Consider the following 15,468-nt stretch of genomic DNA (forward strand, 5'->3'; position numbering starts at 1 on the left):
AATGGATTAGACTGAATAAATTAATTTAAATAATTTTTCTAAGATGAATTCAAGCTATAAAAAGATGATTACACATTTGATCCCTTTACTCTTGGTGAAGTTTGGTCCTGTGTGATACTTATATAATTATATCTAATTAATTACATATAAGTTATTAGTTCTTTTATGTAAGGAATATGTTAATTTTAGAATATATTATCATAAAATATGGAGTAATATTATAAATTCATAACATATGATTAAGTAAAAAATTAACATCAATTCAATTCGATGGTTTTGCTTTAAGAGTTAGTGGTGAGTTTAGTGGTGAATTGGATAACATTCATTCAAGTGGTGAGTTGGATAACATTCATCCACCCTTAACCAAAAATTCAAATTTGGAACTCATTTAAATTATGATCTAGATTCATAATTTTCTTTTAAGTTTATCCATCTTAAATCTATGAGACGAATAAGTTATAAATATTTACGTTGAAATTTTCAAATTTTATCTAAATTTTGATATGTTAATTGTGGAAGCAACTTATGACATATATATTTGAAACTTAGCTTACCATTCGAAAACTCCTAAGTATTATTTCCGAATGAAGTTTTGGTTGACAGTCCAAAACTATTTATACAAATAGATTATTTAAATTAAAAGGGAATAGCCCATTAACATAATTGATGGTATAGAAGAACTATTACATCATCACCATATACTTAAGAATCAATTGCACAAACTAATTGGCTCGAGAAGAGTATAAATGACTTACCAAAAAGCTAGAAAAAGATCCGATCTATTTAAGGAAAACATGATTTGACCAAAGAGAATGTGCAAGCTTGAAGTCTTTATTCTTTTTCTGTTTAAGCACAAACACATCTTTTTAGTAAGTACATTTCATGCATAAAAAGAAAAAAGCAACCAGTAAGACTGGCTGAGATGAGGAAGGGTCAAAGATCAATTCGGTCAAACTCATCGTATTTAACTTCTCTAATGCGGTTTATATCTGTTATGTGATTTTTGACCTATTGTATAAGAGCTGGCCAAATTAAAAAAAATTTATTTTTAAAAGTAAAATCATTTAAAAAGCAAAAAATTATACAGCTAAAAAAGAATTTAAATAAATGTTTGAAAGCAAAAGCAATCCCTGAATTCACGTGCCTCTATCATAGAATTCAAAGTCATAAAAACTCTTCTATTTTTAGAATTTTTTACTTATATTGCTTTATCTTTACTTTAATTAGTTGTTCAAAAAGCCATTCTTTGATTATGTGCATGCATGGCTCATTAATTTTCTCCTCAATATAATATAAATACTTAAAAGGGGACTCCTCCTCCTTTCTGCCTTCTTTATATTTTCCTTCTCCTTCCGTCAGTTTCTATCTATTCAACTTATAGTATGTACTATGGGAGAGATGCAACATTTTTTTCTTATAGGATTTGGGTTAATTATTATTTTGAATAATGGGATTAATGGATATCCAATAGAAGATCTGGTGGAAAATTTACCAGGGCAACCAAAAGTTGGATTTAGACAATATGCTGGATATGTGAATGTTGATGAAAAAGCTGGAAGAAGTTTGTTTTATTATTTTGTTGAAGCTGACAAAGATGCTCACAAACTCCCTCTTACTCTTTGGTTAAATGGAGGTTTGTGCTTTTCTTCTTTGAAATTCCTTCGTTCGTTTGGAGTACTTTTCAATTATTCTAATTGAAGTTTTCGATATTCAAGCTCAAGATAAGGTCTGCGTACATTACTCTATCATCCCAAAACTCCACCATATGAAATTTCACTGGATATATGTTGTTGGTGTTGTTTGAGAATTTGGATTTATGTCAATTGATGAAAGGACAAAATTGAGTTTGATTAATTTTTTATAATTGAAGCGGGATAATTATTGATCTACAAAAAGATGACTTTGTAAAGTCTTCAATATGAGTAATGATCATATTATCTGTTATCATCAGCAACGAAAAAGAAAATATAAAATGACATGAGGTAATAATTTCATATTAATTCAAATTAATCCATATAATTTCTTTTTTAATAAGTTTTTGACTAGAACATACAAGTACTGTAACGTGCTTCTCCATGAATATTGGTTAATCATGTGTAGGGGATCATGGTGATTTGACAGCAAAAGTGACAAAAAATTCAATATAGAAAGATTATTTTTTCATTGTGAATTTTGTTCTAAAATGTTCATTGTTATGTGTATCATATACTTTATCGCAAGAGATTATGTCTTAATTGAGTTTTTTTTTTTATTGTTGGGTAATTATATGCAATTAATAATCTAAATCTTAAATTCTACTTGATCTGCATGTATAAATTAGCATTTTAAGTCTTTCCTTAACATTGAAGGAACGGTTTCTCTCTTTGGCCCATTTTTTAATGGCACACTGAATGATTTTAATAATTATGTGGGGGATAATATGTAAGAGCATTCAACTTTCAACTTTTCCATTGATCACCATTTTTTTTTTTTAATATTTATATAATTATATATATTGAAGATATATGCTCTGGACTGTACTAGTTGACAATTAACTTGGTTGGTTGGTGATATTTGCAGGTTTCGGGACCAATCTGTTTAATGATTTATTTCTTCAAAACGTGTGAACAATTCTTATTAAATTTTTTATGTATATAAAATATATAATAAGAAAAAGCATAAATTCAACCTTATTAAGTCATGTTTTAAAAAATTACCTAAAAAGATATTGTCTAGTCACTCGCCGCATGTAGGTCGTCTGAGGTTAGGGGACAACTAGACCAAATTATTATAGTACCATTTTGAATGTCATTTACGTAATATTCTTTATAATTTCACTTTGATGTCAAAAGTATTTTCATTTTAAATTCGCTAATGTATGGTAGTTTTTTAACCATTATTTATTATGTATGTTTCCTTATTTCAGTATGTTTTTTTCCTTATTGTTTTGATTTGCAATTCTTGAATCGAGAGTCATTTGAAAACTACCTTTCTATCTTCACGAGGTAGCAATAATATTTCTATCTTCACGAGGTAGCAATAATATTTACATACATTTTGCCTCTCCAAACCCTATGATCTGAATTTGTTGTTGTTGTAGTAAGCATTGATGATTCTCATACAATGGAGCAATGTGCAACATCATTACTCTAACATTTGAATTAAAAGCTTTTTCTCTAAAGTAGTCATTTGATTAATACTAGCTACTCTAGAAATTATTATCTTTTTTATTTTTAAATAAATTTACCAGGTCCTGGATGTTCATCAATTGGAGGGGGTGCCTTTACAGAACTAGGACCTTTTTTTCCTAGAGGTGATGGCCGTGGTCTAAGAAGAAATACTAAATCTTGGAATAAAGGTATATAATATTATATTTCCTTAATTATACAACAATATTACAAAAAAAAAAAAAAAAAACGCTCAGTATTTAGCATTACTATTTCTTTATTTTGATTGATTTATATACAGCATCAAATCTGCTATTTATTGAATCTCCTGCTGGGGTTGGATGGTCTTACTCAAACACATCCAGTGATTATACTTGCGGAGATGACTCCACTGGTATATCTGTTTAATATCTTAAACTTTAATTTGGTGAAAAACCTATGGTTAATTATGAAAAAGAGATCAAAGAAAAATATTAATATTCTCATTCGTTGTTTTTTTTTTTTTTTTTTTTTCCAGCCAAGGATATGCTAACTTTCATGCTTAAATGGTACGAAAAGTTCTCAGAATTAAAATCTAAACCCTTGTTCCTTACAGGTGAAAGTTATGCAGGTACGACATATATACACCCTATACGTAGAATTATATTATATACTCATTGTTCACCTATTTCGCGAACTTTGTCTAGAGTTAAATTAATGTAAAAAGTAATCATTATAAATGGAGTATGGACTACTTGTTGATGGTCACTGTATAATCTTTCATCCTTTGATTCACCAATTCTAATGTATTTAATTACATTGTATACTCTTTCTGTCCAAAATAGTTGTCACTTTTAGCTTCTCGAGATTCAAACTATATTAACTTTGATTAATATTTTAAGATGTAAAAGAATTGTAATTATGTATTACAGTATTTTTTGTATAAGCAAATCGTGACAAATAGTTGGAAGGGATAGAGTCAAAATGAGGACATATTTATAATATTCTACATCATTTTTACTTGCTAACTAATGTCCATATTTTTGATCTGGTGATAGGACATTACATACCACAGTTGGCAAATGTCATACTAGACTACAACAAGCAGTCCAAAGATTTTAAGTTTAACCTAAAGGGAGTAGCGGTAAGAATACTCAAAAATATATACTTTGATTCTTCCTTCCTCTATATATTAAAATCATTCCTCCTAAATTCGAAGTCATTTTTTTTATTTATTCAATTTGTAATGTATATATCTACAGATTGGAAATCCACTTTTGAGACTAGACAGAGATGTTCCAGCAGTGTACGAATATTACTGGTCACATGGAATGATCTCAGATGAATTATATTTAAGAATCAAAGAGAATTGTGATTTTGATGATTATGAATTCCCAGTTCCTCATAATGTGTCAACTACATGCAACCAAGCTACTGATGAAACATACAAAGTAATTTCTGACTATGTTAATGTCTATGATGTTATTTTGGATGTTTGTTATCCTTCTATCGTCCAGCAAGAGCTTCGTTTACACAAACAAGTAGGCAATCAAATCTCTTTAAACTATATATACGTGAAAATATATATGCTTAATGTTTGTAATTAACTTTATATTATATGTTGGAGGATGTACTAGGTAACTAAGATGAGTGTGGGAGTAGATGTTTGCTTGACATCAGAAAGATACTTCTATTTCAACCTTCCTGAAGTTCAGAAGGCTCTTCATGCTAATAGGACTAATTTGCCTTATGAATGGACCATGTGCAGTGAGTATGTAATCAAAATTATTTTAATTTTGAAAAACTTTTGTTAGAAAATTAATGACCCCATTTATTAGTACTACTTTAATTTGTTTGTGTTTGAAATGAGACAGTGTGCTGAATTACTCTCAATCTGATGGTGATATTGATATCCTTCCAACCCTCAAAAACATTATTCAACATGATGTTCCTCTTTGGATATTCAGGTAAACAAGTTAGAACATTTTTCTTCCTACAGAACACACCCAATGTGACACATCAAATATGGATTCAGAATTTTAAATTAGTGAACACAGTACAATTTCCCCCTTCTATCACTATTTATTTAATCATCGTAATAATAACAATAACAATACAATACCATGCTACTGTACTCCCTTCCCAATTACCTCCTATTAATCTTGAATTCGCTTTAATTTATTGTTATTCACATGCGCGATGATTCTAAGCATCTGTACTGTGTATATATAATTACAACAGCGGAGATCAAGACTCAGTGGTGCCACTAATAGGGTCAAGAACATTAGTACGTGAATTAGCCCGGGATCTAAAGTTCAAGACCACCGTACCCTATGGAGCATGGTTTCACAAAGGGCAAGTAGGAGGATGGCAAGTTGAATATGGGGAAAAACTCACATTTGCTACAGTGAGAGGAGCAGCTCATATGGTACCATATGCACAACCATCAAGGGCTTTGCATCTTTTCAGTACATTTGTTCATGGAAGACGATTGCCTAACACCACTCGTATTCCTATTAATTCATCATACAATTTGAAAAATTAATCTTCTTCTGCTGGTTAAAATATAAACTTGAAGTTGATTCAAGAGGTTAGTTGTCTATTTTTGGTACTTGTGTTGTTGTGCAGAAATGTCAAAATGAAATGAAATGGAATGGAAAGAAGTTGAATGGATACATAATTTTCATATAATTACACCAATTAACTTGAAATTGAGTCGTGTTCGATTCATTGATACTAAGTACTTTTATAAGTTTTGTATATCGATGGTGTATACCGGCTGAGTTGCTGCACCGAGAACCAAAAATAATTGTTGGGATAAGTTTAGTATATTGTTTCTATTTTATCAGCCTGCAATATAATTGTGTTACGTTGCAATTATTCCACTCGTACGAGTCACTTTATCCGTATATAACAACGTAATAAATAACTACAAATGGAGTCGATATGAGACATCGGGTTTTTATTTCCCGAAAAATGCAGCCCCTACCATTAGTCCTTTATGGAGATATGAAATTCGACATTGTATCAATCGTGAATTTCATGCCATTAATCAATCAAGCACGAAGCCCTTGAACACTCTAACGACAAATAGCACAAGTCTAAAACACTCCGCAGTATCAAAAGCCCAAAAAATTCAGCTACTGAGTGTGCATTACTAAAATCTAATGGAGTAATAAAACTGGAAACATGTTAAAAGATAGTAAAGTAATCCACATTTAATTAAAAAAAAACAAAAGAAAAGGAGGGTGTGAACATGTAATATTAACTGCGGCAACCACTATAAAGAAAAAGAGAAATTTAAATGGCTTCATCCATAAAAGTCCAAAAATTCCAAAAATTTATATGTTTTATGTATCAACACGTGAATCGCTACTTACAGTTGTATTTATAATTTGTTCATCTATTTCGTCACTTGTTCGATGTTTACAACAGTTCACTCAATAACAATAATGATAAAACAAAAATGTAATCGGTACTCTATTTTTTATACAACACTTCTGTATTTAAAACTCTTTCTTAAATTTCATTCCTTAAATACTACTTTTACAATCATAGAATTAAATGTTATACATGTATAAATTTTTAAGGATAATTTTGACATATAGTACAAGAAAATCTCTTTCTTAAATATTCTGCCTAAGGTGTTAAGTGGGCCGGGCCGGGTCAACCCGGAATCAGCCCGTGAAGTTTAATCGGTTAGTGGTTGGTTCGGATCCGAGCCTGGTTAAACGGGCCGGGCCGATTTCGGGTCCAACAGATTTTTTTTTAAAAACAATCCTGAACCGACCCACTTAACCTAACCCGATCCAATCCACCTAAACCCGGCCAAAACCCCCCAAAAAAAAAAGTTTTTTCTCCAATATATACTATATATACCCACATTAGAATTTAAAAAATATATACACATACACACAATTACACATATAATCGTGTATACGACTATACGTTAGTTAAATATATATACTACAAGATATATACTACAATATAATGACATATATACTAATTTATAAAACATATACACATGTATACATTAAATATATACTATTTTAGAGTCTATAGAAGATATATACACATATATACGTACCATTCAATATATCTACTACTTTAAATAAAACATATACTACAATATATATACTGCAATATATACACACACTATATATATAGTTATAACTAATTTATAAAACATATACATGTGTATAAATTAAATATATTCTACTTTAGAGTCTATAGAAGATATATAAACATATATACGTACCATTCAATATATATGTACTACTCTAAATAAAACATATACTACAAGATATATACTACAATATAATGATATATATACTAATTTATAAAATATATACACATTAAATATATACTACTTTAGAGTCTATAGAAGATATATACACATATATACGTACCATTCAAAAAATCTACTACATTAAATAAAATCTATTACAATATATATATATTACAATATATATACACACTATATATATATAATTATATACTAATTTATAAAACATATACACATGTATACGTTAAATATATACTACTTTAGAGTCTATAGAAGATATATACACATATATACGTACCATTCAATATATATGTACTACTATAAATAAAACATATACTACAAGATATACACTACAATATAATGATATATATACTAATTTATAAAACATATACACATGTATACGTTAAATATATACTACTTTAAAGTCTATAGAAGATATATACACATATATACGTACCTCAATATATCTACTACTTTAAATAAAATATACTACAATAATATATATATATATATATATATATATATATATATATATATATTACAATATATACACACACTATATATATAGTTATATACTAATTTATAAAACATATACATGTGTATACGTTAAATATATACTACTTTCGAGTCTATAGAAAATATATACACATACGTACGTACCATTCAAATATATGTACTACTTTAAATAAAATATACTGCAATATATATACTACAATATAATGATATATATACTAATTTATAAAACATATACACATATATACGTTAAATATATACTACTTTAGAGTCTATAGAAAATATATACACATATATACGTACCATTCAATATATTTGTACTATTTTAAATAAAATATACTACAATATATACACACACTATATATGTAATTATATACTAATTTATAAAACTTATACACGTGTATACATTAAATATATACTACTTTAGAGTCTATAGAAGATATATACACATATATACGTACAATTCAATATCTATGTACTACTTTAAATAAACTATACTACAATATATATACTACAATATAATGATATATATACTAATTTATAAAACACATACACATGTATACGTTAAATATACACTACTTTAGAGTCTATATTCTATATATACACATATATACGTATCATTCAATACATATACTACTTTAAATAAAACATATACTACAAGATACATACTACTTTACTTTAGAGTCTATAGAAGATATGTACACATATATACGTAGCATTCAACATACATGTACTACTTTAAATAAAACATATACTACAATATACACACACACTAGATATAGTTATATATTAATTTATAAAATATATACACATGTATATGTTAAATATACACTCTTTTAGAGTCTATATTCTATATATACACATATATACGTACCATTCAATATATCTAATACTTTAAAAAATATGCTACAAGATACATACTACAATATAATGATATATATACTAATTTAGAAATATATACACATGTATATGTTAAATATATACTACTTTAGAATCTATAGAAAATATATATACATATATACGTACCATTCAATATATGTATTACTTTAAAAAGTATGCCACTTAATATAATAAATTAATAATACTTGGTAGTAAATTAGTAATATATTAAAACTAAGTATTTAATTTAAATTAGAAATTCAATTTAAATCATTAAATGGAAAAAATTACAAAGTAAGGACTAAGGAGTGAATGAATGATTGAATGTTGAATTTTATTGATTGCAAAATGATCCAAAATTTATAATTTACATTAATGAAAAATCTACAAATTTTGCATCATTTTTTCCAACTCATTCATGTTAATATTAACGGGAACTTGCATAGGATAGTTAAAGTCAATAGGGGGCAAAACCATGCATTGGACTTGATTCTGCTGAGTTCTCCCGTGAAGTCATAATTTCTTCAAGTCTCTGGTCGTCCTTCGTCTCCGCCTTCATTCCTTGATTTCTTTGTTCCGCTCTAATTCAATCTCTAAGACAAACTAGAACATTCATTGCATTACTTCTCAATGAGTGTTGGTTGTCTCCAAGCTGCTGTCGTCCCTGACTAAAAACGCTCTCCAATGCAACGGTTGACATAGGAACATTCAAGATATCTCTAGCTAATCTTGAAAGCACAGGATATTGTGTTTCATTATTCCTCCACCAATCCATCACGTTGATCCGTCGTCTGCAATCCTCTATCGTCGTTCGAAGATAATACTTAAGCTCTCCTCGATAAGTTGTTGTGTAAGCTCCCGCCTCAATACTGTTCCAACAATTCAAATCATAAAAGTAATCAGGAATACCACTATATGCCGGCCTTTTAGAAGATGATGACTCCTCGGGAGGAAGAGGAGCGACAGTTGGAGTGATATTTGTCGGTATAGCTAAATCAACTAAATCAGCATAATGGTTATATAATTTATCTATGTAAGCGTTTGCATCGGCCATAGACGTCCACAAATCAGGTTGTTCTTGTTCTTCATCATCACAATCATTGTTAGTATTTATCTCTAAGTTAGCAAGAGTACTAAAGTGACACATAATATTATATTTCATGCACGAATTTAGCATAGCACCAACCAAGTAAATAAGGGGAATCGGAAAAAAATATTTTTAAAATTTAGCAAACATAGCACCAACAACTTCTTTGTAACCTTCTTTATTTTTATATTCTTTGAGCAAACAAAAAATATCGGCTATATATGCCAAAATATTACAAACAGTAGGATAATAGCACCGAAAAATTCAACTGTAGCTATATAATTTTTTTTCTAAAACTTAACAAGATCATCAATTACAGTCCAATCAGAATCATGCAGCATACATTCAGCCGAATCAACAAATGAACCACAATGTTGGTTAAAAGATAGTGTAATAGAAACTCTATATTTATAACAATTTTGTAAAAAATCATACGTAGCATTCCATCTAGTATCACATTCTTCAGGCATCAGTATCGGTGCAGGTCCATTTTATTCACATTTAAGTTTAAAGTCTCTAAATCTTTTTCTTCGATTATTTCCTTGAATAAAACCAACAGCAAGCCGAATTTTTTCAATATAAAGCTTAAAAAACTTAAGACTATCTCTTCCGATTAAATTATATATATGACAAGCACACTTAACATGAAATATTTCAGGTAATGGCGGAGATAACTTAGATTTTAATTTTCTAATAGCAGTCTTGTTGTTAGAAGTATTATCAAAAGCAATACATAAGATTTTATTTACAATGCCATAAAATTCTGCAACTTTAGCAATCGAATCAACAATAAAATCTCCAGTATGTTTACGATCTTCATCATACCAAAAAGCTAGAATAAGTTTTTGCATAACAAAATTGCTATCTATCCACTGACAAGTAATTGTTAAATAATCATTTTTATTAACAGCAAGACCAAGATCAGAAGTTAGAGACATTCCACATTGAATATTTTTTAACAATGTTGATAAATAAAAATAATATTGTGAATGAAGTCTAAAAATATCGGCCCGACAAGTACTTCTAGGAATACCATTAAACATAGGATTATAAATTGCTTGAATATAATGAATAAAAGTATCAAAAGAATGAAAACTAAAAGACAAACAACCCACAACTATCATTTTTGCTATTTCTTCCCGGTCCTTCAATTTATTATACTTCTTCATTACCTAATCGGTTATTGGGTTCATTCTAGTTTATGTTGGCCCACCAACATCCGCACCACCTTTTGCAATATTTAACTCTCTTGCGTGATTATCACTTATATGTCTCGTTAATGTATCCGTACCCCCTTACTTGCCTCCCTTTTTTATGCTTATATATTTGTTGACAAATATTGCATTGCACCTCAGTATCTGATATACGTGTAAAAAATTGTCAGATCTTGGGGCAGGGGGAGTACGGGGAGGGCGATTAATCGATTCAGACCTATCGTTAGCATTTCCTACTGCTGGTGTCTCACCAATATTTTCATCATCTTGGTCTAAATCAACCGCATCTACTTCATTTTCTTCTTCTATATCATAATTTTTCTGAGCTTCTACATAATCCATATCGTGAGCACGTACACCTATTTCTTCCTCAAAAGGTTGACTAAGCGGTACCGAAGGCGGAGGCACACGGGTATATCTACTACTTGAAGTACCTCTACCGCTAGTAATTCGATTTTTACTCCCACTACCACTTCCCGGATAAATTTTTTTTACACCTTTAGTGGCTAGATTTCTTAATTTATCCTTAATATAAATTAAACTAAAAAAATTCAAAATACACAAATATAATAAAATTAAATATTCAACAATTAATACACTAATTAAAAATTAAAAATAAAAGATGGAACGACAATATCAAATTTTGAAAGTATCCGAAGGTTGCGGCTTTAGAAACTTTCACTCGTACTTTGTAATTGCAAAATTAAAAAATTAAAGTGAACACTTTAGAAAATATATAGAATATTTGAGAATTGAGAATTGAGATTTGAGAGAGAATGAGATTTGAGAGAATGAAAAATTGTGTGGAAAGTGATTTGAAAGTGTAGGGTATTTATAGGATTTTTTTTGGATTCAAAAAAATATTTTTAATGATTTTTTTTTTTAAATATAATTGGCCATTATAGCCATTTTGGGCTCCCAACGGTCATATAGCCGTTGGGCCCCACGAACCATTTTTTAAAATCCCGAAACTTGTTTTTTTTAAAAAATTCATTATTCGAGCCTGACCGATTAACCAACGAACATGGACCTATTTTGGTACGGACCGAATTAATCGAGCCAAAAAAAATTAACTCAACCCGAAATCCGGTACCTTACGGATCAAACTAGGCCGGATTTGTTTAGTGGATCGATTCGGGCCGGGTCAACCCAACCCGTTTGCCAGGCTTAATTGTGCCTAGTGAGAAACCAATCTGATATATCATGGATCATTGACGGAAGGAATATTATTTATTAAATTAAATTAATGCATTTCTACAGTGAGATGTATAGGGAAAACAAAAATTGAAAAGAGAAAAGAAACAAAAGAAAACGAAACCTCCAAAATCAGGCAATTTTGTGCTTGACACATTACCAACTCTTCAGTTAAGTGTGGGAAGAGAAAAAAAAGCCAAAGATAAAAAGAAATCACATGTACATATACATATACATATACATATACATATACATATACACATACATATACGTGGTGACACAAGTGAATAGGTGCACTACACAAAAATCACCAGCTAATTCTCTATTTTCTCTTCATCTTCTTCTCTTTTTCTCTTTTTTTGTGCTACCAATTCTTGAACCAAAAAAAAATTATATATGTACTCTAAGAATTCACTGTACTTACCCAATTAAACACTTCACTTTGTCTAGTTTAAAAATGGTACTTGTATTTTTCATTGTAATTTTAAGCCATCTAGCAGAGATCTCCCAAGGGGAACTAAGAGTTGGTTTTTATAACAGTAGATGCCCTACTGCTGAGACCATTGTTAGTAATGTTGTCCGTCAAGTTGCTGCCTCCAATCAAAACATTGCTCCTGTCTTGCTTAGGCTTCATTTCCATGACTGTTTTGTTCAGGTCAGCTATTCTCCCTATCTAATATTTTTCATTAGGACATCAATTATATATAGTCAGAGATGATCTCAGAAAGTCACCTTCATTCTTGATTGCAATTTTATTCGACAAAGAAAGTGACTTTTTGAGATAATTACTGTTAGTTGAGAAATCAAACACATAATCTTACATACGTATAAGTGAGCCGAGCTGAAAGTAATGAGTTCAATTGACCTGACGGTATATGTTGATGATGATTAATCAGGGGTGTGATGGATCAATTTTGATAGAGAATGGAGCAAATGGAGAAAGACATGCATTTGGACATCAAGGAGTTGGAGGTTTCGAAGTGATAGAAAGAGCCAAATCTGAAATAGAAGCTGTTTGCCCTGGCATTGTTTCTTGTGCTGACATTGTTGCTTTGGCTGCTAGGGATGCTGTTGTTTTGGTACTACTGCTACTAGTGTTTCATTAGTATAGTTCTTTCTTCTTGGAATTCTCTCATCAGTTACGTTTCTCTTCATTAACTACATTGTTGAATTTTTTTTAGTTAGACAAATTTGTTGTTTTTTCTTTGTTTTATGTATGTATATATAATAAAGTTGAAATTGGCGGCCATTGATTAAATTACAGGCAAATGGACCATCATATGAGGTGGAAACAGGAAGAAGAGATGGAATGATATCGAATTTGTCATTAGCAGATAACATGCCGGAAGTGAGTGAGTCAATTCAGATACTCAAAGCGAAGTTCTCCCAGAAAGGCCTTTCTGAGAAAGACCTCGTTGTGCTCAGTGGTAATTTTACCTGTAACAACTCTATATAACTCGTCGTAATATATTTAATGTTGATGATCTGAAAAATACATAGTAACCTTACTACTATACATAGTCATTGTGACGGAGTCACTGTCAGTGTATATAAGTTAGATTTGATTTTTATTTTATATGCTATCCCCACACCCCTTAGCTACGGATCAAGGGTGGTGAGAGCGCCTTCCCCGCGAAACCAATAATTTTCGTGCAAGGCTCTCTATTTATATTGAGAAATCTATTGAATATATTTAGAATATTCAAATCTTAAATCTGCCTCTGAGCCCCTTTATGTTCCATCTTCTCCCAAGAAAAATGGAGGCGAAAAATCACACACACACACGCACAACACATAGTCACACTTGCAAATGTGTGGTACATGCAGATTTTGTGGGTTTTCTAGTTTGGTAGACATTGTTGAAGGGATGTGAACATTGTCATTAGCTAAGACACGATGTTGGAGCTAGGTCCTCGATCTTTTTACTCTTTTTGGGGTTCGTTAATTAGATCCTTAATTAATCCTATTTTAAGGTGATTGTGATTTATTTGTGTTGTTGTATATTGCTTAGACTCTTCAAAAATGCTATCGTGCATCGGATCGTCCAAAAGTGGTGTATACTTTTGAGAGAACATTTAGAAAGTCATAGAAACATTACTCATAGGTTGGTCTTTTTGCTAACCAAGTCACCGAGCGGTGAAAATGGGATATAAAGTTAGTGTTTAGTAATTGAAGATCACGAGATTACTCGATTAGGAAATGGACCACCTAAAAGTCCATATCCACATTACTAAATGCAATCACCAATTTTACACATGATTCTTTGTGTCATTCAACACTTTAATTTGCTTTAACAGGATAAATTTCGTTAATAATCTTTTAATTCTTTACACTGTCAGTGCCATATGCGTGACTTCAATCCTTATTGTGATTAAGCGAGCGAAATTAAATCATGAATTTGCAGCTGCACATACGATAGGTACCACGGCATGTTTCTTCATGACAGATAGGCTGTACAACTTTTCCCCTGGAGGAGGTTCTGATCCATCCATACACCCCAGTTTCCTCCCTGTATTGATGGCAAGTTGTCCGCGGAACGGGGATGTTAATGCGCGATTACCGATGGATAGGGGCAGCAGCGGGGAGTTTGACGACAATATTTTGCAAAATGTAAGGAGTGGCTTCGCAGTGTTACGATCAGATGCTAGTTTATACGAAGATGTGGAGACGAGGAATATTGTGGATTCCTACTTTGGGATTTTTAGCCCATTTTTTGGGACATCTTTTGAAGATGATTTTGCTAATGCAATGGTGAAAATGGGCAGAATTGATGTGCTCACTGGATTAAAAGGGAGAATTAGACGTCAATGTTCCACATTTTGATTGCATTGTTAATTCTAATTACTCCTCGAGTATTTGCTTACAACATTTTACTTTTGTTGCTAGAGTGGGTTACAGTCCCACATTGGCTGGAAAATGAATCGGTGCTTGTATGGACTTGGACAATTACCCTCATGAGCTAATTGTTGAGGGTTGAGTTTGACATAAATGTATATCTTACCGTTTTTATTTTTGAGTGGTGAGTTCATTATAGAATCATTAATCTTCCTATCCAGGGTGAAAAAATTGAACCCATTTTTAATAACTTGTCCAAGTTCAAACCGGTTAAGTTATACCTCGTACATTAACTTGATTTAATGAGTTGATCCGAAATTGACCAGCCAAATTATT

General features: G+C 30.6%; 2 protein-coding genes across 2 annotated transcripts; both read left to right on the plus strand.

Moving 5' to 3' along the window:
- The first annotated feature begins 1,343 nt into the window (after nt 1-1,343).
- Nucleotides 1,344-5,880, plus strand: LOC107879889 (serine carboxypeptidase-like 42). Its single transcript, XM_016726820.2, has 9 exons — nt 1,344-1,633; nt 3,230-3,337; nt 3,448-3,540; nt 3,664-3,756; nt 4,184-4,269; nt 4,388-4,666; nt 4,763-4,896; nt 5,000-5,092; nt 5,367-5,880. Exons 1-9 carry the CDS (start codon nt 1,390-1,392, stop codon nt 5,668-5,670), a joined length of 1,434 nt encoding a protein of 477 aa, XP_016582306.1. The 5' UTR covers nt 1,344-1,389; the 3' UTR covers nt 5,671-5,880.
- A 6,566-nt stretch (nt 5,881-12,446) lies between these two features.
- LOC107840010 (peroxidase 43) lies at nt 12,447-15,313 on the plus strand. Its single transcript, XM_016683701.2, has 4 exons — nt 12,447-12,952; nt 13,194-13,376; nt 13,562-13,724; nt 14,702-15,313. The coding sequence occupies exons 1-4, from the start codon at nt 12,515-12,517 to the stop codon at nt 15,118-15,120; spliced, it is 1,203 nt and encodes a 400-aa protein (XP_016539187.2). The 5' UTR covers nt 12,447-12,514; the 3' UTR covers nt 15,121-15,313.
- Nucleotides 15,314-15,468: the final 155 nt, after the last annotated feature.

The sequence above is a fragment of the Capsicum annuum genome, chromosome 8, assembly GCF_002878395.1.
Source record: "Capsicum annuum cultivar UCD-10X-F1 chromosome 8, UCD10Xv1.1, whole genome shotgun sequence".
Lineage (NCBI taxonomy): Eukaryota > Viridiplantae > Streptophyta > Magnoliopsida > Solanales > Solanaceae > Capsicum > Capsicum annuum.